Source organism: Acipenser ruthenus, chromosome 21 (assembly GCF_902713425.1).
Source record: "Acipenser ruthenus chromosome 21, fAciRut3.2 maternal haplotype, whole genome shotgun sequence".
Lineage (NCBI taxonomy): Eukaryota > Metazoa > Chordata > Actinopteri > Acipenseriformes > Acipenseridae > Acipenser > Acipenser ruthenus.
The window spans coordinates 3,767,276-3,791,897 of NC_081209.1; the positions used below are offsets into that span (position 1 = coordinate 3,767,276).

Consider the following 24,622-nt stretch of genomic DNA (forward strand, 5'->3'; position numbering starts at 1 on the left):
CATTAAAAAAAAGTATTATTTTAAACATATTTGAATTGTGTGTTCTTTTTCTATGCAGTACATAAAACAGTGCCGAGGAACAGAGGTGCTTGGTGGCGTGGAAAACTCATTTAAATACAGAATGCAAGGATCTTCAGTTATACTGCATGGGTGGACTCCTATTGCATAGCAGTTTTATCCATTCCTGGTTTTACTAGGCATTTAATAAGACCCACCTGAACTTGTTCCTGATACACTGTAGCTAATCAAGCTACCTCAAATGGGTGAAACTACTATGCAATAGGAGTCTTATTTCCATCCCTGTACTGTAAGGAACTAAGTACTGATAGAAATGTCATTGCCAAGGCACACACCATCCCAGCTCCAGAATGCCCTGCATCCATTTAGAGGGGTTGTGAAGGATTCTGAGCTTCTCAGGGCACGGGGTTAGACTTGATTGGTGCACTAACCCTGTTATTAAAAGGTATTGCTAGGAGACTATGGTAAGGTAATAAAGAGGTGTGATTTGATTGCTGGGAATTGATGGCTGTAATGGAGTTGTAATTCACTCACTCAATGCCTCTCTCCCCAGGCTGGCCTGGGTATAGGATGGACTGGCATTGGAAAAACAGAAAATCGACTTCACAAATGAAAATAAAATATCTTGTTTCAAAGAAGAAGAATCGTGTCTCTTCTCAAAAACAGGAAGAGACCCAGGCAGCTCATCTGTGTCTTAGCTGGTCTTGGCAATGAAGCAGCGTTCTCTAAACGGGCTAGCTAGACCAACCCAAACCTTTAACATCCACTACCTGTCTGGCCATTGGATTACATTGGATTTGGCATCACCCATGTTCTTATGGCATTCCCTGGGTGCCTTCATTATTCTCGATAGCTGAACTAATACTGTAAAAAATGTTTTACTATACATACTCAGAGACGGAAATAAGACTCCCATTGCATAGCAGTTTGATCCATTGCTGGTTTCCCTAAGGGTTTAATATGACACACTTATTACCTATACACCGTGGCTAATCAAGCTCATAGTAAAATCTGGAGTGGGTGAAACTGCTATGCGATAGGAGTCTTATTTCCATCCCTGCTTACTTACTATACTTAATTAAGCTACTGCTGTGAATATTCAAAGGGATCACACCATTATGTCACAATGACAACCAGAAACTGCACAACTAGCACACTTCATACTGGTCTTACCAAACGCTAGGCAGTGTCTGAATCACTCAAGAGCTAATCACTGCATTGATCTTCCTATGTGAAGCTCTGGGTCACTACAGCGATGATTTAAACATAGCGGGTGGATGGAGTGGTTAGACGAGGATAAGGATACAAACCAGACAGCAGTCATTCTTCTTCTCTTTGCTAACCACCTGTGGGAGACTGTGTTCTCAGCCCTAGCATGCCAATGAGACAGCTCACTCAATTGATCATACGCAGCATGCTGTGTCACATGTTAGTGCAGTCACATTATACCCTCTTTAATAATTAACATCGTAGGGTTTCAGACATCTAGGATAATGTATTTATTTATATCGATTTATAGATATTAATGCTTTCCTTCTATATTCAATGAAGGAATGTGTGGTTAGCTGCCGCGCCAGGGAATCAGATTTATTTCATTACTTTTTTTTTTTTGTTTATTGTTCTATCAGGATTTAGTATAAGGATCAGTAAGACTATTTTTTACCAAGTTAAATGTAATGTAATGTAAATGCATAAATTCAAGACAGCCTTTTATTTTGCTCCCCTGAAATGTATTGTGATGAAAATAATCCTGTTGAGATCCATTGTTTAACACAAAGTGTCAATACAGGCAGCCCAACCCACAGCGCAGGTGATAAGAGTGCCCCCTGCTGACCAAATACTGCAATATCAGAGCAGAAGGAGCCTTTTCATTCATTGAATCCCAATAGACAATATGTACACCATGGTCCAAGTACAGGGGTTGGGCAAAAAACATGTGGCATGTTTAAATTTTTGTGTCACCCACATGACAAATAAATGTGTAAATACAATTCCTGACACCACAAGAACATTACAAGAGTTTGGGGATGAGAAAAGGCCATTTCAGCCCATCAAGGCTCGTCCCTTGTTAACACACCAGTCTCCCTTACTGGGGGAACTCATTTAAAAAGCACTGAATCTCGTCCTCTTTTAATAAATGTTCCCTGTGTTTTAGATTCTATGACATCACCTGGTAGGCTATTCCATGCATTTATAACTGTTTAAAAAAAGTGCTTCCTACCTTTCTGTTCTAAACTTCCTTTTACTCTGCTTCCATTTCTGTTCCTTTGTCCTCCTCTCTGCTAAATCTGAAACAGCGTCAGGAGCCCTTGCAGGTTGCACTTACAAATCACCATGGAAAACAACAATACATGCATTTATTTATTTATTACTCAACTTCAAAAACTAACTAAGTACTAAACCCGTCCACGCTGCGAATCCCAGCAATCCATCCTCTCGCGCCTGGCACTGCTTCCTCCGGTTGAGAATATTGGTACCCAAAAGGGAATGTGTCGTATTTATCACAAATATTATGTTTACTATGAAACATTAAGTGCAGTTTTAAAAAGTAGCAAGATTATTTAGAAATCTTTACAGGTATGTTCAACAAAATATATTGTTTTTGTCTTTTTTTTTTTTTTTTTTTTAAACACACTACTTCAGATTAATTCTGAATTCAATATAAAAGGTTGGAGTTTCTTTCAAAAACATGGATCACAAATACAAAAATAAATAAAACAGGTACCCACATTGGAAGCCTTACCAGTGAAAGCTGTTCAATTTGGATAAAGCAGCAAGGCCAGTTACTTAAGGCTTGTACATACAAGTATACATATATAGACACAGACACACACACACACACACACACACACACACACACACACACACACACACACCTTTACATAGAAAACTAGACAGAAATTCCTGCGATAACCCCAGCCTAGGCACTTCAGTCAAGTCTGAACCTCTCCCTTCACCTCAAACCACATTGTACACAGTTGCCAGTCCTGCGCCCAGAAACCAACAATACAAAAAGACATCTGCACCTGTGGCGCTGTGCTTTACACAGATTAGAGCCAGCAGTATTGGCGAGAGCCTCTAAAAAGGGACCAGCTTGCATTACAGGGAAACAGAACCCCCCTTTCCCAGTTCCAGGGGGCACGCTGCAGTTCCAGGCTGCTCTGTTTGGGGGTCACGCCTTCTCCTTGCCCAGCTCAGGGTTCATCTGCAGCATCCAGTCGATGTTCTCCCGCAGGAAGGGCATGCTGTAGTGAGCAGCGATGTTCCGGAAGACGCCGATCTGCTCGGAAAATCCCTGTGGAGAGGAGAGGAGAGGAGAGGAGAGGAGAGGAGAGGAGAGGGGGGAGAAAGGTAGGAGAGACAGCTTGTCATGTCAGTCACAACTCTACAACCACTGGAAGAAGTTTCACTGTTCAAACTGACAACTGGGTCTCACCTTAATGGACAGGCTGAGGCTGAAGTCTCCGGCACAGCTGCAGTAGATGGGCATGTTGGCCTGCTTGACCCCTTTACACTTCGTGCAGATCTGAGGGAAACAAAAGCACTGGGCTAGCTAGAGTGGAAGTGGTAACTATCTCCGTCTCGCATTCCCCCTCAGTAGACATGTAATGACCTCCAAGTTCTTATTGGGTTTAAATTCCTGGAAGCGAGCAGCCAATTCTCTATTTGTGAGACTAACAGCAGTTTAAATTGACATGGTCCTGTGATGAGTGTCAACTAAGGAGCTGGAGTGCGGTATAGCTCAGGTAGTGTGGAGTTGTGCTGTGTGTGGGTGCACAGTGCAGTCCCTGTGTACAGTCTGGCTATAGCTGTGTGACTCACCAGGTCCTGCAGGGTGTAGGTCATGAGCTTCTTCTGCAGAGCCTCCACCAGGGCAGTCTCGATGGCGTCCGTCTCGTACTGCGCCTGGCAGTTAGAACAGAACCACTGCGGAGTCACGACACCATCCTGCACAGAGAATGAGAGAGAAACGATAGAGACGAAGGACAAATCAGGAACTGTGTGTAATATTTTGGTATTTCCACATCACTACAGCAGTGGTAGCCTCTCCCTCATCATCATCATCATCATCATCATCATCATCATCATCATCATCATCATCATCAGTCTGTTAATAGTGGGTGATCAGGCATGGGGGGTGGGGGGGCAAGAAAGAAAAAACGGATAGGCAAAGTGAAGGCCGCCCATCTCTGCGCCTCACCTGCACCACCGAGGGGTCCTTGCACAAGTCCAGATCTCGGCAGAAGTTGCAGTGCCGGCAGATGACTTCGGGCAGGATGTAGGACTGGCAGGGGTCCTTGAACTGGGCGTGCTCAGAGAACTCACCCACGTCCACCAGCCGCAACAGGTCCCTCTTCAGCTTGTTCACCTGGTTGGTGATGTTGGAGTCTAAAGACAGCACCTGGGGAGACCAGGAAGACAAATTGCTGTTTTTAACCTTTCAGAAGAACACATTCTGCAATGTACTGACACTGCATCTTGAAAACAATCCCTTTTATTACTGAATCGAATTAAAACAAATCTCTGGCCTGTCCATCCTGGTTCTATTCTCCAGGTGCACAGATGGTGCTGTGCTGATCTGCTTGTCACGTGTATGGAGCGTTTGTGTGCTGGGCTGTACCTTGCAGACGTATTTGATGAACTCCAGCGCTGGGTTGTTGAGGGGCAGGTGGGATCCCGGCAGCACTGGGAACATTTCCGAGGTCTCTGTGGTGTTCCTCGAACCAGTCACCTTCTTCTGGATCTTCTGGGTGATGGTGAAGAAGTTCTGGGTGAGCTCGCTGGAGACATACTCCTGGGAGAATGTGATCATCCCTGAAGTGAGAAAGAGATTAATTTCACAGTATTGCTACAACATTCACATGCTCCCCATCTTTCAATTCATTAGCATTTTGCTTAAGAGAGCAAGTAGCCTAAAATGTCTAATTTTTTTTTTTTTTCGTTTTACAGTTTCATTACTATTGCATGGAGTTTGCAATCAGCAATGTTTATTGGGATGGAACACCCCAATAAGCGGAGCCTCAGGAAGATTAATGTCCAGCATTATATTGGCTACTAAAGGTACACTTCAATTTGGTTCTGTTTAGATTTCCGTTTGGATGAGTGTCGCTTGAGCTTTGAGGTTCAGTGTTCCAGTTCCTCTGCAAAGGAAGGTCTCTCTGTGTGCCACAGCTCTCAGTTCAGGGAGGTGCTGACTGGCTGATTGCCTGGAAGGGGGGTGTGTCTTACCAGGCAGAGCGTTGCTGTCACCCATGGCCTCCTGGGAAACCTGGCTGCCCCCCCTCCGCTTGATGGGCGTGGCTCCCGGAGCGTTGCGGCGTAGCTCCTTCCTCATGCTGTGATAGACAGCTGCGATATAGGCTGGGGTGGGGTGGGGGGGGGGGGGCAAGGAGAGGAGAGGCAGGCAGAGGTTAGGAAATGGGCTCTTTGTTTTGGGTTTTTTTTTTGTTAATCACGTGATGACCCTTGGAAAAGCGTTGATTGTGAAGCAAGTTCACTTTAGTTGTTTTCTCCTGTAACTTAATTGAGACCGACTGTTTCATTGATAGTGTAAAAAAAAAAAAAATTAACACCAAAACGCAACAGCGAGTGAAGATAAATTGCTTTAATCATAATTAAAGAGGAAACTATTTGCAGAACAGGTTAGAACATTTATGCAACGAGTCATTAAGATTTTAAAACCAGGAAAAGCAATTTATCTGAACTTGCTTTTTGTGTTCAGTTTGAATTAAAAATAAGGAGTTGCCGTTTTTTATATTTCTTTTTTTACACGATCTATAAAACAGAATCATAGTCTCCATCAACTTACAGGAGAAAAAACTGAAAAGTGAGTAAGTGCTGTTCACTTTTATTGGATTGTTTCATCTAGGTAAAGGGGATGGTTCCAGTAGTTGCTGGCAGCCTACCGGAGACGATCATTAGGAAGTAGCTCTGGCAGGACGCGGTCTGAGGCAGGTACTGCATGATGTTCCAGTTACTCTCGATGAGCTCCTCCACATCCTCGCTCTCCAGCTGCTCCTCCTCCTCACCACCAGGCGGCGCTGTCTCTTCATCTTCATCCTCACTGCCCTCCTCCTGCTCCTCTCGCCGGCGGCGTGCTGAGCTGCTCTTGTCCTCCTGCACACCAACACACCAGTCAAACACACACACACACTGCCTGCCTGACTGACTGAGTACAACACCACTGCTCTGTATGCTGTACAGGACAGCGAGGCTTGAACAGCAGGCAATGCATTCAAAAGGAACTAAATTAGGTGCTATACACACTGATTATTATATTGGGATCCTATCGTTTTCTACCTTACCACATTGGCATGATAGACAGTACTGTATCGAGGTTCTCCATATAAACATACACACAAAAAAAAAGGTTTAGAAATGACCCCTGACATTGCATTCTGTTGTATGCTACCTCTCAATTGGCAGAGAACTGGATTGTACTGTACTGTGTTTTATCGTAAAATGTCTTTCAATTATATGAATTCCAGTTCAGGAACTTGTTTATTGAACTGAACATTCCAGAGGCTAGTTCCAACTAGGTGTGGAATGGAATCTCGCGGTTTGATCAAAGTAAAACGGAGTCCTGAATCAGAACACTCAAATAGCGCCAGATGCGCCTCAGTGCTCTGCGGTACAGTACCTCTCCGTAGTGCACGCTGGACGGCAGTTTGCCTTTGATCCCCCCGTAGTTTGCCAGATCCATCCAGAGCAGGAACTCCCAGCAGCGAGAGAAGGAGATGGAGAGAGAGTGGAAAATCTCCCGGGAATGAATGCTGGGAGAGAGAGAGGAAACAATGGGGAAGCTATGCGTCACAAATCAGGAAAAAAGCAACAACCACCCCCAGACCAGGGAGAACTAGCCACGCTAGGTCTTCTGAAGAAGCTGCACCTGTTGGTGATGTAGTCCACGTACGCGATGGCGTCCTCAATCCTTCGTTTCTTGGTGCACAGGATGATGCGGTTGAAGTTGGCATAAACCACAGAGGAACCCAGGCGCCTGAATTCAGCTACCAGCCTGAGAGAGAGAGAGGCTTAGGACAATGCACTTCATCATTACTTCATACATTAAGCTTGCTTCACATGGAATTATCTCCCAAGGTACAGGTGAGCAGCCCTTCCCTCCATCAGCACAGCAATCTGTGTTAGGTGGAGCAGTAACAGGAAATGGACACTCTTGCAAAGCATGGAAGAACCCTCAGCTGTGAGGAGGGAACGCTCTTGAAGAGTTTAAATGCAGAAATGGCACAGGGAGCAGAGGTACCGACAACAGAACTACTTTAGAGCCCACCTCACTTCCTCTTACTTAAGTCTTATGGCACAGTCCTGCAACGTGACCACCTACAGTTGAGATGACTAGAGACTAGAAATCGCCCTCAGACCCGACCCCCTCAAGCCCCACTGTTAATAAGGGACCCCTCTACTCACTGCAGGAAGACCTTCTTCATCATGTTGTGCAGGGTGCGGTGCAACGCCGGGTCGTACAGCAGCGAGCTGGGGGAGCGTAGCCAGCGGTAGAAGTGGATCACCTGATTATCAGCGTAGACGTTGTGAAACTGAGTGATCTCCTTCACCCAGCCCACCACCATGCTCTTCAGAATCCTGCAGGCAACCAAGAGAGTGTGCTGCTCAGTCACTGCATACACAGAGGGGTCTGTCTGTCTGTCAGTCAGTCTAGTGCTTACTGGGTCTACTTTCATAATTGTGAAGGAGATCCATACCCCTCTGGAGTTAATGTAGTCAATGCAGCATCCTCATAAACACTATAAAGAAACGTGTGTGTGTGTGTGTGTGTGTGTGTGTGTGTGTGTTCTACGCTGTTTCCATGCCTCCCCAGTCCCGTTCCCCAGCTCAGTACCTGAAGGTGTTGGAGCAGAGGGCAGTCTCGTCGTAGCTGGCCAGCGAGCTTGCGCCCTGGTTGCCTGACATCATCTCCTCGAGGGAGGCCTGCTGGATGACGTCGAAGCTCACCCCCATGCTGGCTCCGCCCTCCATGTCGTTGACGTGTTGAGACTGCAGGATGGTGTTGACAGCCAGGCTCTGCAGGTCCAGCTCCACGCACACTTCAAAACACACACACAATACACCAAGCATCAAATACACCATTTAAACATGTCCCTAACAATGCACGCAGAAACAAACACACAGCTATGCAGGCAGGCTGGTAATTAGGTAAGTTGGTAGGTAGGTGTTTGTCTGACCTGTGGAGTAGCAGCCTTGAGTGTTGAGCTCCACAGAGCTCCTCTCCTCGTTCTCCATCACCAGACGACTGTCGTCTGCCTCCTTGCCCCCCAGGTCAGGCCTCGCGGTGGGGGAGAGCCACAGCAGGTGGTTGTGGCGGCGGAGGTGCCGCGCCAGGAACAGGTCCGAGCCGAAGGTGGACACATCCTCGGGCAGGTTACCCACCGGCAGGTGAAAGTACCTGGCAGACAAGAGAGGGGACGTGCATTTTCACTTGGGTTTGTTTTTCAAATTCTATATTAAAAAAGGCAACCAACTTTAAAATTGAAGCAAAGAAGCACTTTGATTTAACATATAATAATAGGTAGCAACAGCTAAAAAAAAAATATGAACATTCAAAAAGAACAGTAAGATCCTACTCTACTGATTCAGATTTCCTTTCAACTCTGTTCTCCTCGATTGTATTTTTCACGGGACGCACTGAAATGAATTGCATTCCTGTCTCTGTTCCTGGTTACCTGGCCATATCAAAGGCCTGCGAGAGGCAGCTGTCCAGGTTGAGATAGTGCCGCAGCATCCTCCGTGCCCCGTGGCGCTGCCAGTCCAGCACGCTGTAGCTGATCTCGTCCACCACGTGCACCGGCACCACGGGGAACTCCTCCAGCACTGGCATCCCGGCCGCCAGCCGCCGCAGCTCCCAGTTGGACTGCACCGCGATGAGGGTGGGCCCGCGGCGCTCGTCCTGAAAGAGAGCCGGAGCAATCACCCGTCATGCTGACAGTACAGATCATTCGTTTAGGCTTCTGTGCTGAAATGATTAACGATAGCCGTATTTCGTTTCTGAAAGTCATCAAAAGTAAAATAGGATGTAGTGTAGAAAACCCTTTGATCCACCAAGAGATGCTGGGAGGAAGGGAGGGAGGGGCAGGGGGTTGTAAGAGCCATCAATTAAACTGTGCTTGAGGGAGAGAACCTTGGCTTTTTTTTTTTTTTTTTAAATAAAGCCAGAAAGCAACAGGAAAAAAGAAAAAAAAGAGTTTGTGAGAGAAAGAACTACTAACTAGGTTAAAGTCACAATCAACCAGAGTTAAGACATGATTTAAGAGGATTGTGTTTATCATGCTGCTGTGCGAGTACCTTGTAGTTGAGCAGTGCCCTCTGCAGAGCCCGGTAGACAGTCTTGGGGTCGCTCTCAGCCCGCACCTCGAAGGTGTGTTTCTCGGGGGGCAACAGGTCCTCCCCCAGCTTCTCCAGCAGGGCGGCACGCTCTGCAGCGTACAGGGCCGTCAGGCTGGGCATCTGGTTACTGCGGACCTGCGGGGAGGAGAGGAACACACAGGGTTCATGACACTGCCAGAGTCAACTCACAAATCACCTCCCAACTCCCTTCACTGAGCTGGGGAGAGTTCACACTCACCGTGTCCAAGACGAAGATGCTGGCCTTGCGCTGGGACGGAATGAAGAGTCCAAACAGAGTCTTGTTGCCCTGGCCGTGGTGGTACAGGTAGATGTGACGCACACTGCCTGCAGACACAGAATTATAATGAGCGAGTGAGTCTGGAGTCTTTCTCCAATATCATGCTATTTTAATCCCCTTGTAGTGCCTTGGTTGTGCTCACCTGGCTCCAGGTAGCTGAACTGGGCCAGTGACCTCATTTCAAGGTGCTCTAGGTCAAAGGTGTCAGCCTCCCGGCCGGCCATCTCTCGAGACAGCTGCTTGTTGACCATGCAGACGCAGCCCAGTTGGACCAGGGCTCTGAACAGCAGGGGAACCTGAGAGAAATAACTGAGAGAGTTAGAGAGCCCCCGGAGTACAGAGAAGGACAGACAGAAGCACCATCACAACTTCTTTAGTCCCACTAGAAACGAGCGTCACAACAGAACGACTAATGGTGCAGTGGTGGGCAAGTTCAAGTAAAATACACAAGTGTTATAAAAAGTTTTTGTTTAAATGTAGCAGCTGAATACAAATGTGAAGATTTTGTTTTGAGCCAAATCCTTTAAACAATATACTTCAGGCCAGTTCTGAAACCCAGGCTCTGAAATGTAATTTTCTATCAAAGTTGATATAGAACTTTCTTTCCATGCCACAAAACACGTCAAAGATGGGCTCCTCCCTGTTGGGCTGACCTGTGTCTCATAGACCCCCTCGATATCGGGCGCGGAGAGGTCTGCGTTGATCTCGTTGATGTGCTCCTGGTACATCTCCTCGGGCACAGAGTACTGGTACAGGTTATACACCACGTTGGAGCGCGGCAGGATCCGGCTCACCTGAGCGAGACAGCAGCATTGTCACTCACCAGCACCACAGGGTCAGTTCAGAAAATGCAACATTCCATTACTAATTAGAACCCTGCGCATGCGTAATCACTTAAACACAGTAGGAACTTTTCCAATGAATATAGTGACATAAATCACTAAATAAAGCTGTTCTGTATGTGGTCAAGTGTTCATTCTATGCTCCGTTAGTTAGCATGCTTTACCCACATTTTCATCTGCTATGTTGGTAGCACTGCATTTACTATTTATTTTAGTTTTTAGTTCCAGGCTGTGTATTCTCGCTCTGCAGGTTCACCTTCTTGTACAAGGCCCCCTCCTCTTGCTTGGGCACTCGCTGGTTCACGTAGAAGACTCTCGGGATATTGAGCTTCATGCAGTGCAGGTCAGAGCCGACCACCGCCCAGAGCTTGAAAAGACCCGGCCGACTCGTCTCTGCTATCTGAGAGAGGAGAGCAAAGACAGAGAGGTTCTGGAAGGGACGAATCGTGAAATGTGCTGAATCTGGGAAATAATCCTGTTTTGAGTCATTAGGAATAAACGCTTTGGGGAGATTTTGGTAAAGCAGTCCAAAAGTACTGCTAAATCTGGTTGTCAAACCACCATTGTTCAGGGACGGAAATGACTCCCGTTATAGCCGTTTGATCCATTCCTTGCAGCTCATATTAAAACCTGGAAGGGGCGAGACGGCTATGCAATCGGGATCTTATCTCCATATCTGTTGTGTATGCGTTGCTCGATAGAAGAGGAGCAGGTAGACGAACCTGCACGATCTGCCAGGGCAGGTCCAGCATGCTGCGGGCGGTTCTCCTGAGGAAGCCGCCCAGCCCCGTGGTCGGGCCGCCCCGGATGGCTCCTCCCCCCGCGGGCTGCACCTCCCCGTCCGCCAGCCTGCGCTTCTTGGTGCGCTCCCGCCGCTGCCGAGCCTGCAGCTCCCACTTCTTCTTGTGATAACGAAGCCAGACCAGCCTGTCCTCCTGCAGAACACACAGAGAGACACAGCGTGAACCACCGACATGCTTCCAAAACTCCATTCACCAATGACCTCTTATTGCATCAGGACTCTTCATGTCTTTAAGCAGATCACCATCTCATGCTAGCAGGTTCCTGGTCGCTAATATATAAAACATATATAAAAGCTAATATATATTTCAAAGCACCACCACTGCTTCTGAAAGGGAATTTCAGCTTACTGGGCTATATTTTCAAAGCGTCTTTGATTAACTCCTATTTTTTAAAAGAGGTAAAACACCTGTTAATTTTACAAAACCAAACAACTAAGTAATATCACCCGAGTTCTTTTAAGCACTCTCAAGATGTTTGTTTCTCATTTTGCAACATTAAGATACATTTTTCTCCTTTTAACTAAAGTTAACTAAAGAATGGAAGAAAACGCACAAAAAACATGGCCCTTCGGTTCCTACTAGTGCAAAGAGAAAGGTGACTTTCCCAAGGAAAGTCAAAATCATTTAAATTGTAGGAAAGTAGAATAACCGTTTCTTTAGCTTTATTCCTTTTAGAAAATGTGCACTTGCTTCCAAAAACTTTACCAGACTGTCTGTCTCCCCAGCTGGTGAAAATTTTTTAACCGAACGAAAACGGGTACTAAAGCTGCTTTAGAAAGCAAGGCTCAAGCTTATCGGCGGTGATGCTGACGCTCGATGTCGTGGCCTGGACGGCGGGGCAGGGCTGGTTACCCGTGTGTTCCCGCTGGGCGGGGGCGGCCCCAGGATCTCCCTCCAGGACTGCGTGAGCTCCAGCTCCTGGGACTCCGCCTGGCTCTCCTCCCCCAGAGAGACGCGCTTCCGCTTGGTGCTGATGGGGATGGCGGGCTGCAGGGGGCCCCGCTTCACCCCAAAGTCTTCCATGTCACCCACCCCCCCGCCTTCACTGCTGCTGCCTGCCGGCTGGTGAGACACCACCTGAAAAAAAAAGAAACAAATCTCACAATCCGGCATTCATTTGTACATTGAGTTAGTGCTTGATCTACCCATTCCACCAGGATATTCCGGAACATTTCGTTTTAACCACTGATATATCTGAAATCACATTGGTCAGATCTTAGTGTGGGCGGACCCAATTAGTACTTAACCGCAATGGTCAAATCTTACTGGTTCAGCTTCACAATGTAAGCATACCTATTAAAAAAAAAAAAAAAAAAAAAAAACACACATGAAAAAAATAACACCTATCACAGACTTTACGTCTGAAGCCGCTTGTTACGGCTAGCTGTGTTCTCAAGACCGCCTGGCTTCCTGTCTTTGCTCTCCAGGTGATGCTGGGGGCTGTACCTGTTTCTTTCCCTCACTGCTGAACAGCTCGCTGATCTTCTTCTGCTTGTAGATGTCGTTCTTCTCCAGAAGCTTCTTGTGCAGCCAGTCGGGGTGCCGCACCCTCGGAACGGGGTTCTTTACCTGGGGTCAGAGTGCAAAGGTCAGAAAGGCCCTCAAACTGCCCACGCAAGAGCACTAATGAAGGGTTAATGTTCGAGACGGTGTCCCGTATCTGTTACCTGCTGCAGGGCGGCAGGGATGGTGATGATTTTCTGGATGGCACTGCCCAGCCTCTCAATGTAATAGTTCCAGTCGAGGATCTGCAGGGAGATTTAAGCGATAAGGCATCTGGCCATTGTACAGTGCAGCAGTGCTAGAACCACATCGTGCAAATGAAGGCTTGCAGAGAGTCAAAATAGCATTAGATTGTTTTATATGCAGTTATTTGTTATTGCTAAACTAATTTTGCACTGTATGCATTTGTACACACTGTATGCATTTGTAATTTATGCACTTTATGTAGTGTATGCTTTTTAAATATTACATGCACTTCACATGTGTTTTTAAAGGTTTTTAGTAGGGGAGCTTGTAGGATAACTGGACAATACATTTGAAAACAAATAAAAAAAGAGATGGGTGGGGAGGGGGGGTGATGAGAGGACTCACAGTGCGGATATCCATTTCATGCAAGGCAGGGGTCTTCAGCCACTTGCGCAGATAGTGCTTGCGGACGCTGGGCTCTGCCTGGAAGATGGCCAGCGGGATGGCTCTGCAAGAGACACAAAATCAGCACTTCAGATACCCCCCACCGGCACACAACTTTCATGAGAAAAACATTTGAGAGAGACCAGACGGGTCAGATAACTATCTACCGTTACCCGCAGCACCCCAAAAAAAGGGCCATTTAAAAACAAATGGAAAAACAAAATCGTTAAGCTAATCGAAAGGAGCCTGACTGCGTCTGTGTCGGCATGTTGGCAAAGAAGGGCCTGGCAGCAAGCCTTGCCTCTCTGTGACGGGCGAGCCCTCCGGTTTCCTGGCGATGATGTAGCGGCAGCTCAGCCCGGCGTCCTTCACCATCTGGTCACCCAGGAACTCCGCCAGCCGCTTGGCCGTGCTGATGGACGTGGACTTCTGCTCTCCGTAGTCCTCCAGCCGGCGCGACATGGAGCGGTTCTCCGAGATCAGCTCGAACAGCTCCGCGTCCGGCATGTTGGCACCCTGGAGAGAAACGTGCCGTTAATAAATCCAGGGCTTCCACCCGCCGACGGGATACTGTTTCACAGCTCCAGCGGCCCTCGTCTGACTAACCCCCCCAGCCCCGGGTCGCTGTACCGGGATACCTTGCTGTAGAGCACGTCCAGCCAGTAATCTGCCACCATGGCCACGGAGGCGTAGACCTCCTCCAGCGTGGTGCCCTTGAGGAAGGCCTCGAACACGGAGGACTGGAAGATCTTGATAAGCTGCAGCTCCCCCCTGCGCTTCACCTCGAAGCCCTTGAGCTCAGCCAGAGAGCCGTCCTCGTTGAACACAGCGTACCTGTGAGGAGAAACAGCAGAGACTGACAGCCCACTTCACCCACGTGTAATGGGCAGTGTTGTACGACGCACCAGAAGATCAACCACAACAGTGACAAAGAAAACCCTTCAGGTCTAAGCACTGCGCACCTGTGTACAGCCCCCCCCACTCTCCAGGTCAATGCATCAGTTTCCTACCTCTTCTTCAGTTTCTTGCCCTCCTCCTTGGAGGCAGGTAGGATCATGGCTAGGTAAGGCCCGTCCACCTCAAAGAAGATGCTGTTCTCTGAGCGAGTCTCGTAAGTGAGCGAGGTTGGGTCCTTCAGTTCCTGGTACTGGTGATTGGTGAAGCCCTCCTGAGAACGACAGAAAGCGGGTAAGAGAGGGGGCAGAAACTGATCCTTGCTGACACTAAAAGAGGTGGTCTACCTACCTTGACCATGATGTTCAGCATGGCTCCAGGGTAGGAGATCGTCACCTTGGGCTTCTTCTCGTTGGTCGTCTTGACAACGAAATTCTCAGGGAAGGTGTTGGGGAGGACGCACCAGATCCCGTCTGTATCCAGCTCCAGGGGTCTCCTGGCAGGCCGGGGATTGAGAAAGCGAGAGGTCAGAAAACCCATCCATTTATTTCAGATGTTATTTTGAAGAGGGGACAGTCATCTGGCTCAGGTCACACTTTTCACATTACAACTGAACAGCAGTGTAATCTGCATAGAAAACCACCTCCACACAATTTGGGACAGTAGGCACGGGTATCCTTTTTAAATTTAGTGCATTCAGCTGACCTAGGAGGAGATACAGAATACAGGATTGCTTTCCCACCTCCCTCCCAGCAGTGGCGATGCCGGACAGCGCCTTACCCAATCTGCTCCACCAGCTCCCTAGCCTGTGTGATGATGTTGGCTCCAGTGTGGCACACAATCCCAGCCATCTCCATGGAGTACCAGCGTGCCCTAGGGAACAAAACACACAACAGCAACTTCAGTGCAAAAACCTGAAAACAAAATCGCATGCATTTGTTTTATACTGTAATGCAGGACCGTGTGATGGGGCGAGTATATTAAGTGTGTAGAATTGGAATTCTCTGTGTGGGAGCAGTTCTAGCCATCACAATCCCCCGTACCCCTTTCTCATGACGTAGCCGTAGAAGGAGTTGAGGATGCACTTGTGAGCGAGCTGCAGGGACTCGTAGAGGATCTCCATGTTCTTGCAGCGCTTCACCTCAGCAGCGTCCCCGCTCTCCTGGGCCACAGACAGCTTCTTCTTCCACACCTGAGGAGTGGGGCACGGACAGGGTTCAGATCAGACAGACACAGACAGGGTTCAGATCAGAGAGACACAGACAGGGTTCAGATCAGAGAGACAGACAGACAGGGTTCAGATCAGACAGTCAGACAGACAGGGTTCAGATCAGACAGACAGACAGACAGGGTTCAGATCAGACAGTCAGACAGACAGGGTTCAGATCAGACAGTCAGACAGACAGGGTTCAGATCAGACAGACAGACAGACAGGGTTCAGATCAGACAGACAGACAGGGTTCAGATCAGACAGACAGACAGGGTTCAGATCAGACAGACAGACAGGGTTCAGATCAGTCAGACAGACAGGGTTCAGATCAGTCAGACAGACAGGGTTCAGATCAGTCAGACAGACAGGGTTCAGATCAGTCAGACAGACAGGGTTCAGATCAGTCAGACAGACAGGGTTCAGATCAGTCACTCACAACTACAAAACAGGACACCAGCCCAGCAGCCTAATTGGTTCTCTCATCTATTTTTTTTTATTTGTATTGTTAAGTAATTATTCAAAAAAAAAAAAAATTCACAAGAAATTGGAGCCAAGGGCCAAAGATAAATGTGATGTTTCACATCTGAATTCACCAACAAGGCTTAGTTTTGTGGTAGTCCAACTAACTTTTGAAAAGGTGTTTTCTGCCCCTGCGAATGCTCTCTACCGATCTGCCCCGGCAGTACCTTGTGCAGCCCCTTGAACTCGTAGCGGCGGTCTCTGAAAGCGCGCACGGTGTCCACGTAGAAAGAGTTCTCCCGCTGGCAGATGGTGGTGACGCGCTCCTCCAGCCGCGTGATGCGCACCTTCTTGTAGGCCTTGCGGCAGTAATCTGGTAGGAACAAGCACAGATCATATCAAACTGCTGTTGACAGGGGCCCATACAAGGAATCCATTTGAAATAAAAGCACAATGTAGTACTTGTTACTTTAGAAAGAAAACGACTTGTTAATTGTTAGTAAATTTCAATAATTGTGCCAGCATGTCATGCCGGTTTAGTCGGAGTTTGTTTTGGCAACCAATAAAAATACTGGATATTTTAACGTGCCTGCTAAGAATAATAATAGTCAAGGTTAGTTTGTTAAAGCAGATGTTTCTGTCCTGAAAATACATATAAAAAAAAAAATATTGTATAACTTAAGAGCAAAAAATATATATGTGTAGTGCAAAATTTAAATGTGATATTAATGCCGTGTCCATGTACACCCGACTTTACTCAAGGTAAGATATATTGCACACTGTGACATTGTTATAAATGATGGGATTTGAAGTTTACAGGATTCCCAGCGTCTCACCTCCCAGCCGCTTCTTCTCGTGCCTCGCCTGCTCCTCGCGGTTCAGTTCGTGGAAGGCCCGGGGGCGCCCGTTCGGGAAGAAGGGCGGGAACTTCTCGGACTCCAGCTGCTGCTGAATGCGGTGGTACTCACTGCGTGACGCGGGCACTGAGCGCAGGGGAGAGGAAGAGGACAGGGGTGAATTACAGTGCTCTGGAAACACGCTGGACAGCAGGGCCTGGAAACTGCAGTGCTCTATACACACACACACACACACACACACACACACACACACACACACACACACAGGCAATGTTCAGACTGCCTCAAACATGAAGCAATTGAGACTCGATGCTCATGCTATCCTTGTGTTAAGACTGCCTGGAAAGGTGGTTTTGAGTTACGGACACCAGAAACAGGACAGAGATCTTCGCGACAGCCACACTGAAATTTGACAAGTGTTTTTGTTTTTGCAGCTTATGAAGAGGATCTTACCCCCACCTTTAAAAGTGTTACTGGCTCACGGGCGTGTCTTACTGTGTGGATTAAAGCTCTTCTGGCACTTACTGTACTCTCCTCTCCATTGCCATGCCATCTTCCTCTGGCAGTTGGCTCCAGGTTTGTTGAAGTCACAGGCGGCACAAGTGGCCTCGTCCACCATGGCAGAAGGCTGTGGAAACAGGAAACATTGCAACGAACCATTCCCCAGCGGTGAGAAAACACAGCTCCCCCAGCCCCCTTCACTCCACACCGACACCCTGCCCTACCTGCAGCCGGTTGGTGAGGATGATATTGGGGTACATGGCCCCCACGTCGAGATGGTAAATGAGGGGACACTCGATCCTGTTGGGCACCTCCTTCAGAGAGACCAGCTTCTTCTTAATCTCCTCGCACACCTGCGAGGGGGAGCAGGAGACCCAGTTTAAACACACTTTACAAATCAAACTTCTCAACAGCAGCCCCCTGACGCTCAGTTGTCACAGAAAACATGTATTATTTCAAGATTAAGGTTGTATTGTCACTTTTTATTTCTTGATTAGAAACGTCTCTCATAAATATTTTTTTCACAAACACCCATCAGAGTTTTTACTGTATTACAGCTCGGAGTTGAGGGTTCAGTTAGGGTCCTGTACTAGGTGAGGTGCTGTATTAACTCCAGTTTTGCTGGTTCTGGGGCGGGGTCCTGATCAGGGCCGGGTGTTATTTGGGGTCTCACTCGCCTCGTCCAGGTTGGTGACCTGCTCCATGGGGATGCTCTCCTCCTCCTCGATGGCGTGCCGCAGGGTCTGCTCCACTCGCTGCAGCAAGAAGTCGAAGGCGGCCGGGTTCTGAGGGACAGGAAACCGCTTTTAAAAATCAGTGCTCTGGAAACCAGAGCCAGACCAGGCAGTCCAAGCACCGTGAAGAGGGAAATGCCTGCTCATACTTTACTAATGTCGTTCAACAGATGTACAAAACACAAAATGTTACAGTTTCACAGACGAACACAGTAACTGATCAAGGGTATCAAAGGTACAGCGATGGGTTTGGGGGCTTGGGGAGCTACCATTTTGAAGCGGCAGGGGATGTCGCTGCGGAAGACCCCGGACTCCAGCGCCTCCACGTGGCCCCCCACATAGGTCTCAGAGTCCAGCACGTGGCCGTCGTCAGTCAGCTTGTTGAAGACCTGCTCCTGCTTGTTGGGGAAGACGATGTTGGCGTGGAAGGCCTGGACCATCAGGAGAGCCTCACACAGCGTGCCAGAGCCCTTCCGCAGGACCTGAGAGGGACCAACAGGGACACGGTCACAACACAGCCCTGTGCGCTTTCAGCACACTGGAAAAACCAGGAAACGTGCGAGTGCTTTCAACCCCATCAGGAAACGTGTTGGATTTTTCCCCCACCCAATTGCTTTGGTGCATTCAATCAAGTGCCCCCTGATTCTTCTTCTGTTCTGTGCATGGATACAGAGGGACCAAGCGTTACCTCATCAGGCTCCATAGGAATGATGGTGCACAGCGCGAAGATGAAGGGGTGCACGTACTTCATGTACAGGTAGTAAGTGGCAACAGCATCTGACACCGAATAGGTCGCCAATGTCTGAAGGGGAGAAATTCAATAGGGAATTAGGAACTCTCGAGCAGGGTTCCAATTCTAATTCCTTTTTAAAATAAATTCCAAATTCCAATTCCTATTCCTTAAAAAAAAAAAAAAAGTTGGAATTCTAAATTTTATTTGAAGCCAATTTAATTGACTGACAGTGACTTCAAGTTAAATAATTTGTTGCCACTGTGAAATGCTCATTTGAACAGAATACTGCCAATTGCAGTTTTGATCAGTGATGTGTTGGAATTGATTAAATGGGAATGGGAACTGGAATTGAAAAGGAACTGGAAAATAAAGAAGTCTCAAACCCCCTACCTGCGGCTGCTCCGTGGCCATGCGGCACATTTCCTCCGGGTCCAGCTCCACGGGGTCGTAGCTCAGCTTGGCCTTCGCTGCCGCCTTCAGGTTTTGACTGCCCACCGGCAGATAGCTGTCTCGCTTCACCCACCTGAGACATACAGCAATTGCATTAGAGAAACACAGCAGAGCTACAAAGCGCTGATCCAGCCCCAGGCTCTGGGACCCTACCTGAAGCAGTCCATGTGAATGGCTTGGCTGGCCTTGTACTCTCCCTGGCTGTCCTTCTGAAAGCCGATCTCGCGGTACATGTCAAGGCCGTGCTGTGCTGCCCGCGTCTCCACAAAGGGCCTGAGAGAGAGGCAGACAGAGGCAACGACCACCATTAACAGCACAGTAACTGATGCTTCCCAAGACCTCTTTCTAAGCATCTGATTGAACACAGTAGATATATAGACAGGATTACAACCAGCCTGCTCACCAGTCGAAGAAGTCTCCATTGTAGGTGACGAAGATGTTGGGCTTGGTCTCGTGGATGTGTTCAAACCATCTCTGAATCAAACGGGCCTGAAACCAAAAGGACAGGAGCAGAGGTTATACTGCACTTACGCATGAAGGCCTACACAGTGTCCATTGGACCCAACGTAAATACACTGCAGCTTCTCTCCTTTGCATTGCTCTCTGCCCTAACATCGCTGTACGAATAGCATCAATCCCCCGGTCAAGTTTCGATTGAACTTTACTAGCAAGAATACCGTCTTTGGGTAATTGAATTAGTATTATTTATTTATTTATTTTTCCCCAGACAGAACACAGAAATATGAATAAGGAATCTTTAGCACACCACAGGACTAATAACATATGATGTTGTCTAAACTCACCTCATCAGGCTCATTAAACACAGTGAAGGGGCCCTCGTACTCTGGTTTGGGGGTGAACTCAAAATCCTCAATATCCTCCGACACAATCTCACGGTTTGTGATCAGATAGCCCTGTCAAAAACAAACACACATGAGTTCCCTTGTTATGTATAGATAGCTTTTTAGACAGCTGACTTGTGACTCTATCCTGGAGTTCTGACAGATGGAATGGTGCTGGTTTTACTGTACCCAAGAACTCAACAGTGAATCGCGCCACATTAGGAGCAGGGAAGAGGCTGCATTGAAAGCAGTGATGTGAAGTGGCTGACCAGCGTTTACCTGTCCATCGATCATGTATGACATCATCATGATCTGGTCGCTCTCCGCGTCGGGGAACTTCAAGGGCAGCTTGGTGGTCTCAATATCGAACGCCAACACGACCGGGTCCTGCAAGGGGCGACACGCAGTACCAATCTCATTCAAAAGGGCACGCTCCCGCCAACTTTAAAATCTGTATTATTAACTCCATCTCATCCAGATTACAAAAACGATTTGTTGAAAATCTCAGCTGAACATCCAACATTAGTCATTCGCTCAGTAGCTCTTTATCATGCAGTCAGGGAGCAGCTGACTCTGTGATGTCATAAACACTCACCGGCCGCTCCACCAAGTCATCCCTGCGCACAATCTCTGGGGGGTAGGCGCTGCCACGGTAACGCACGTTATACCAGTGAGCCTGCCCGAGACAACCGAGAGTTAATCACACTGCAATGAACAATTTCCTTAGCTCCTGTTAATACACCAGTTCATATGCAGTGGGATCCTAATACCTGCTGCACAGGGACTAACAGTGTAGTACTGTGACAAGATAAGTGGGCTTTAGAGTGAAAGGGACATGACAAAATAAAAAGAACAATAAAAATACTTCATTAAGCTAATGAGATGTAAGAAAATGTAATTAGGTGTAATCAGTCATTTAGTATACTCCTACAGTTTGCTATCTGAAACAAAGCTCTTTCATTCGACGTCATTTCAAAGTAGAAAAGAAGTGGGGTTCTAATCCGGTGTGGCACCGCTACGGGCATCTCGTGTTTGTTTCTGTGGAGTCCTCTCACCACGTGGATCTTCAGGTCGATGGACAGCCGCACGTGGTAGGGCACGTCGTACTCCCGCAGGTCCACAACGTTGTCCAGCTGGTCGGTGATCTTTTTGGAGGGGCCATCATCGTCCAGGGTAGTCATGCTGCCCCCTGCCAGCGCACTGAATAAACACAGGACACGATACAGAGAGCGAGTCAGGGAGGGCTGGACTTGGATTCCAGTTAATCATGCCACAGTCGTGTTTTCATACCGCTAGCTGGAAACGTACATTAAAAAACCCCTAACATATTGAGTAACCTCAATCTTGTACTGGTGTTAACTGCGCAACCCTTACTGGTCTTGTGAATAAGAAGCAGCTCCTCGCTCTGTACCTGGACAGCATGGCGGTGTAGGCATCGTTGGATTTCTCGCGCTCCCGGTTCTTCCTCACGGCTGGAGAGATCTCGCGCCTCACTTTGATGAGGTCGTCGACGGTGTTGAAGGACAGCTTGACGTAGTTCCTCTTCAGACCCACCAGGTGATTGGGCTGTGGGGAAGCGACAAACAATCGTCATACCGAGTAAGGCACTGCCTACGAGGGATGAACTGCTCCCTCACACACCCTACAGCAGGGGGAAGTGACTATAGCCAGGTCTGTGTCTAATATAGTTATTTAGTGACACACAAAAGCCCAGACTCACCAGATCCAGGTCCTCCTTGGGCATGACCTCCAGCTTGGCGATTTTCCCCTGGTACTTCTTAGAGAGGAAGGAGATCACCTCTCTCTCGCAGCCCTGCAGACAGCGAGAGGGCAACAAGACCTATTTAACTCCTGTAACTTACTGCATACAGCCATGAAAAAGCAATGACAGGAACAGAGGGAAAACATAACGGGGCTCTGAGATTTATCAGTATGATATATAAACTCTGGAGTAAATGAAAAGGGATGAGCGACACTCACCTTCTTACTTGCTATGTAGAAATAGGGTTTAAAGGGAAGTGCAACCTAAAAAAAGAGCAGACACTGTCAGCACACAGAAACTCTTTACAATGGAAACAATTAGAAATACATTCGGTAGCACTACACCACTTAAAGAGAAGTAGAAACAGTGTCACTTGAAGAGCAGTGATCAGTTACCTTAAACCTGCTGCCGTCCTCCTGAATGAAGTAATAATCGACGGCACTGACCATGCGTTTGTCATCGTCTAGGATCTCCGTCTGAAAGGAAACAGAGAAGCTTGATCAGGGACGAGGATCTCTCAGTCAGACCTAAGGCTTCTGAACCAAACTCCAGATTAACAGCACTGTACATTCTGAGATCCTGATTCAGACAGCAGGGACGGGTCAATACTTTACTAGGAGATGTACAAGTATTGCCAGCTGTGGTTGTAATAACTCAGTAGCAGGCACTTATACTACATCAATGATCCAGCACTGTGTCAAGGGGGCATCGGAGGTTGTAAAGGCCAGACTATAAAGTTCAGTGTACCGGGTGCATGTTGATGAGCCAGCCTGTCTTCTCTCCTGGATCTTTCATCCTCTCGAAGCCGAAGCGCGCGTCCATCTCGTCTGTGAACTGACTGCGCTCCAGCCGCTTAAGAGCGGACATCGCCGAGGCATCATCCCTGCAGGGGGGAGAGAGAGAGAGTGGAAAGGGTTAACTTACCTCTGAGGTCATCTTCACATCACATACAGCACATCACATACGCATAGCACAGCACATCATATACAGCACAGCACAGCATAGCACAAACAGCACATCACAGAGTGGAGTGGACCTTCCCTGCAGGAATCATTCTTATTGGGTGCATCTATACACTTTTATGGGCCAAATGGGTGGAGTGGGCAATGGTGGTACTGTTGAACTAGTGATGATAGACCAAACATATGAATAAAATACATTAAAAAAGATGGAGATTGCAAGCAGTTTGACTCATTGCAGGTTTCAATACGAGCTTGATAAGCCACAGTGTATAGGTAACAAGCTCAGAAGTGTCTTCTTAATCTCATAGTAAAGGGAATAGGAATGGATACAACTGCTATGCAATGGGAGCCTTATTTCCAGCCCTGTATTGTACACACACCTGCTGAAAGTGTTGCCAATTTTCCAAAACAACCAAGCTTTATTCATTTTCAACTTTACTGTCAGGTTCATTCCTTAAACGTGTATCTTTACTGTAAGTGAACTGCTCTTAGTCAAACTCGCTCTTAAATTGAACTGTATTCTTTATTTTGCTCTTATTTGAATTTGATCTTATTTTTTTTTTTACTGATTTTGCTGTACTTTATAACTGCTCTTATCTGTAAGGTGAGATTGTGTAATGTGACACTTTGTAACGACTGTAAGTCGCCCTGGATACGTGCGTCTGCTAAGAAACAAATAATAATAATAATAATAATAATAATAATAATAACAATAACAACAACAATAATAATAATAATAATAATAATAATAATAATAATAATAATAATAATAATAATAATAATAAAGCACCATACGGTTTTAAAATTTGTCTGAATAATTTGCTTTCTGGCTCTGGGTGACAGGCAGTGTTACAGCTAAAACTGCTTTGTGGGACTGTAAACAAACTGGCCTGTCAACAAGGTGGCATGCACTACAGAAGAACAATGAATTATGTGTTTGTATTGTAAATATTGCAGAAGCATGACTAAAATATACAGCTACACAATGCCTGCAACTCTTTTTAAAAAAAAAAAAAATGCTGGTCACGTACTGCTGGTTTTCTTGGTCTCCGCTCTGGCCCCGGTCCCGGTCCGCTTTGAATCTTCCGCTGTTTTGCAGAACCATTATGTGTTGATGTTAGCCTCGCTGCCCTGTCCGGATTCTTACTCGCTGTATCCTCAGCAAGCGTCGTTATCATCCGTGCTCTGTATATCTGTCAGTATGTTGGGGTCACACAGCACTATACCAGTCAATGCTCCCGATCTACCAAATACTGTTATAGTCTGTTATAGCACGCCCGGACTGGTGGCATTCCACAAACCCACGTCTCCGACCCCAGCTCTAGAACTGTGGTACCGATTCGACAAGCAGCTCTTTTTAAGTTTTGCACTCTGACTCTCTCTTTGCAAAACTTGGCGCGCTTGTCATCACTTCCCGCGAGAAGCGGTGGTGCAAGACCGCGCGAGTTTTGTTCTAAGCACCGCCTAACCGCACCCAATCCCGCCTCACGCGCCGGTTCTATGACGTCAAACCAATGGAGATGAAGAAAATCAACGCTGAATCTCCAAATCCCACCCACTTTACTCTCTACGTCAAGAGTCTCCGCCTTCTGTCAAATCATTTTAAGTCACTGGTATTTACGATTTCAGTTTTTAAAGAGATAGAGACCTATTTAGGACCAGCAAGGTTTTGAATATAATAACGCCACGCAACCCCAAACATTATTTAGTGATCATTTTGTTTTTTATTATGAATATTAAAAACTGTTAAACAACAATAAAACAGGA

At 47.2% G+C, this 24,622-nt stretch overlaps 1 protein-coding gene across 1 annotated transcript; it reads right to left on the minus strand.

The window, feature by feature from the left end:
* Nucleotides 1–16: 16 nt before the first annotated feature.
* On the minus strand, nt 17–24,288 carry LOC117426562 (DNA polymerase epsilon catalytic subunit A-like). Its single transcript, XM_034925237.2, has 49 exons — nt 23,887–24,288; nt 22,641–22,776; nt 22,289–22,369; nt 22,112–22,156; nt 21,852–21,944; nt 21,543–21,697; nt 21,187–21,331; nt 20,727–20,807; nt 20,411–20,518; nt 20,093–20,203; nt 19,693–19,778; nt 19,443–19,562; nt 19,230–19,362; nt 18,795–18,908; nt 18,376–18,588; nt 18,050–18,157; nt 17,597–17,725; nt 17,397–17,499; nt 16,851–16,997; nt 16,242–16,387; nt 15,389–15,537; nt 15,126–15,218; nt 14,697–14,841; nt 14,462–14,619; nt 14,090–14,285; nt 13,753–13,967; nt 13,413–13,515; nt 12,986–13,066; nt 12,765–12,887; nt 12,171–12,395; nt 11,238–11,450; nt 10,772–10,915; nt 10,327–10,467; nt 9,816–9,969; nt 9,614–9,720; nt 9,334–9,510; nt 8,715–8,938; nt 8,217–8,437; nt 7,874–8,078; nt 7,444–7,617; nt 6,908–7,033; nt 6,659–6,791; nt 5,925–6,135; nt 5,248–5,379; nt 4,640–4,833; nt 4,220–4,420; nt 3,841–3,966; nt 3,455–3,544; nt 17–3,313 (listed from the first exon to the last, which is right to left on the minus strand). Exons 1-49 carry the CDS (start codon nt 23,958–23,960, stop codon nt 3,191–3,193), a joined length of 6,912 nt encoding a protein of 2,303 aa, XP_034781128.2. The 5' UTR covers nt 23,961–24,288; the 3' UTR covers nt 17–3,190.
* Between the last annotated feature and the right edge of the window lie 334 nt (nt 24,289–24,622).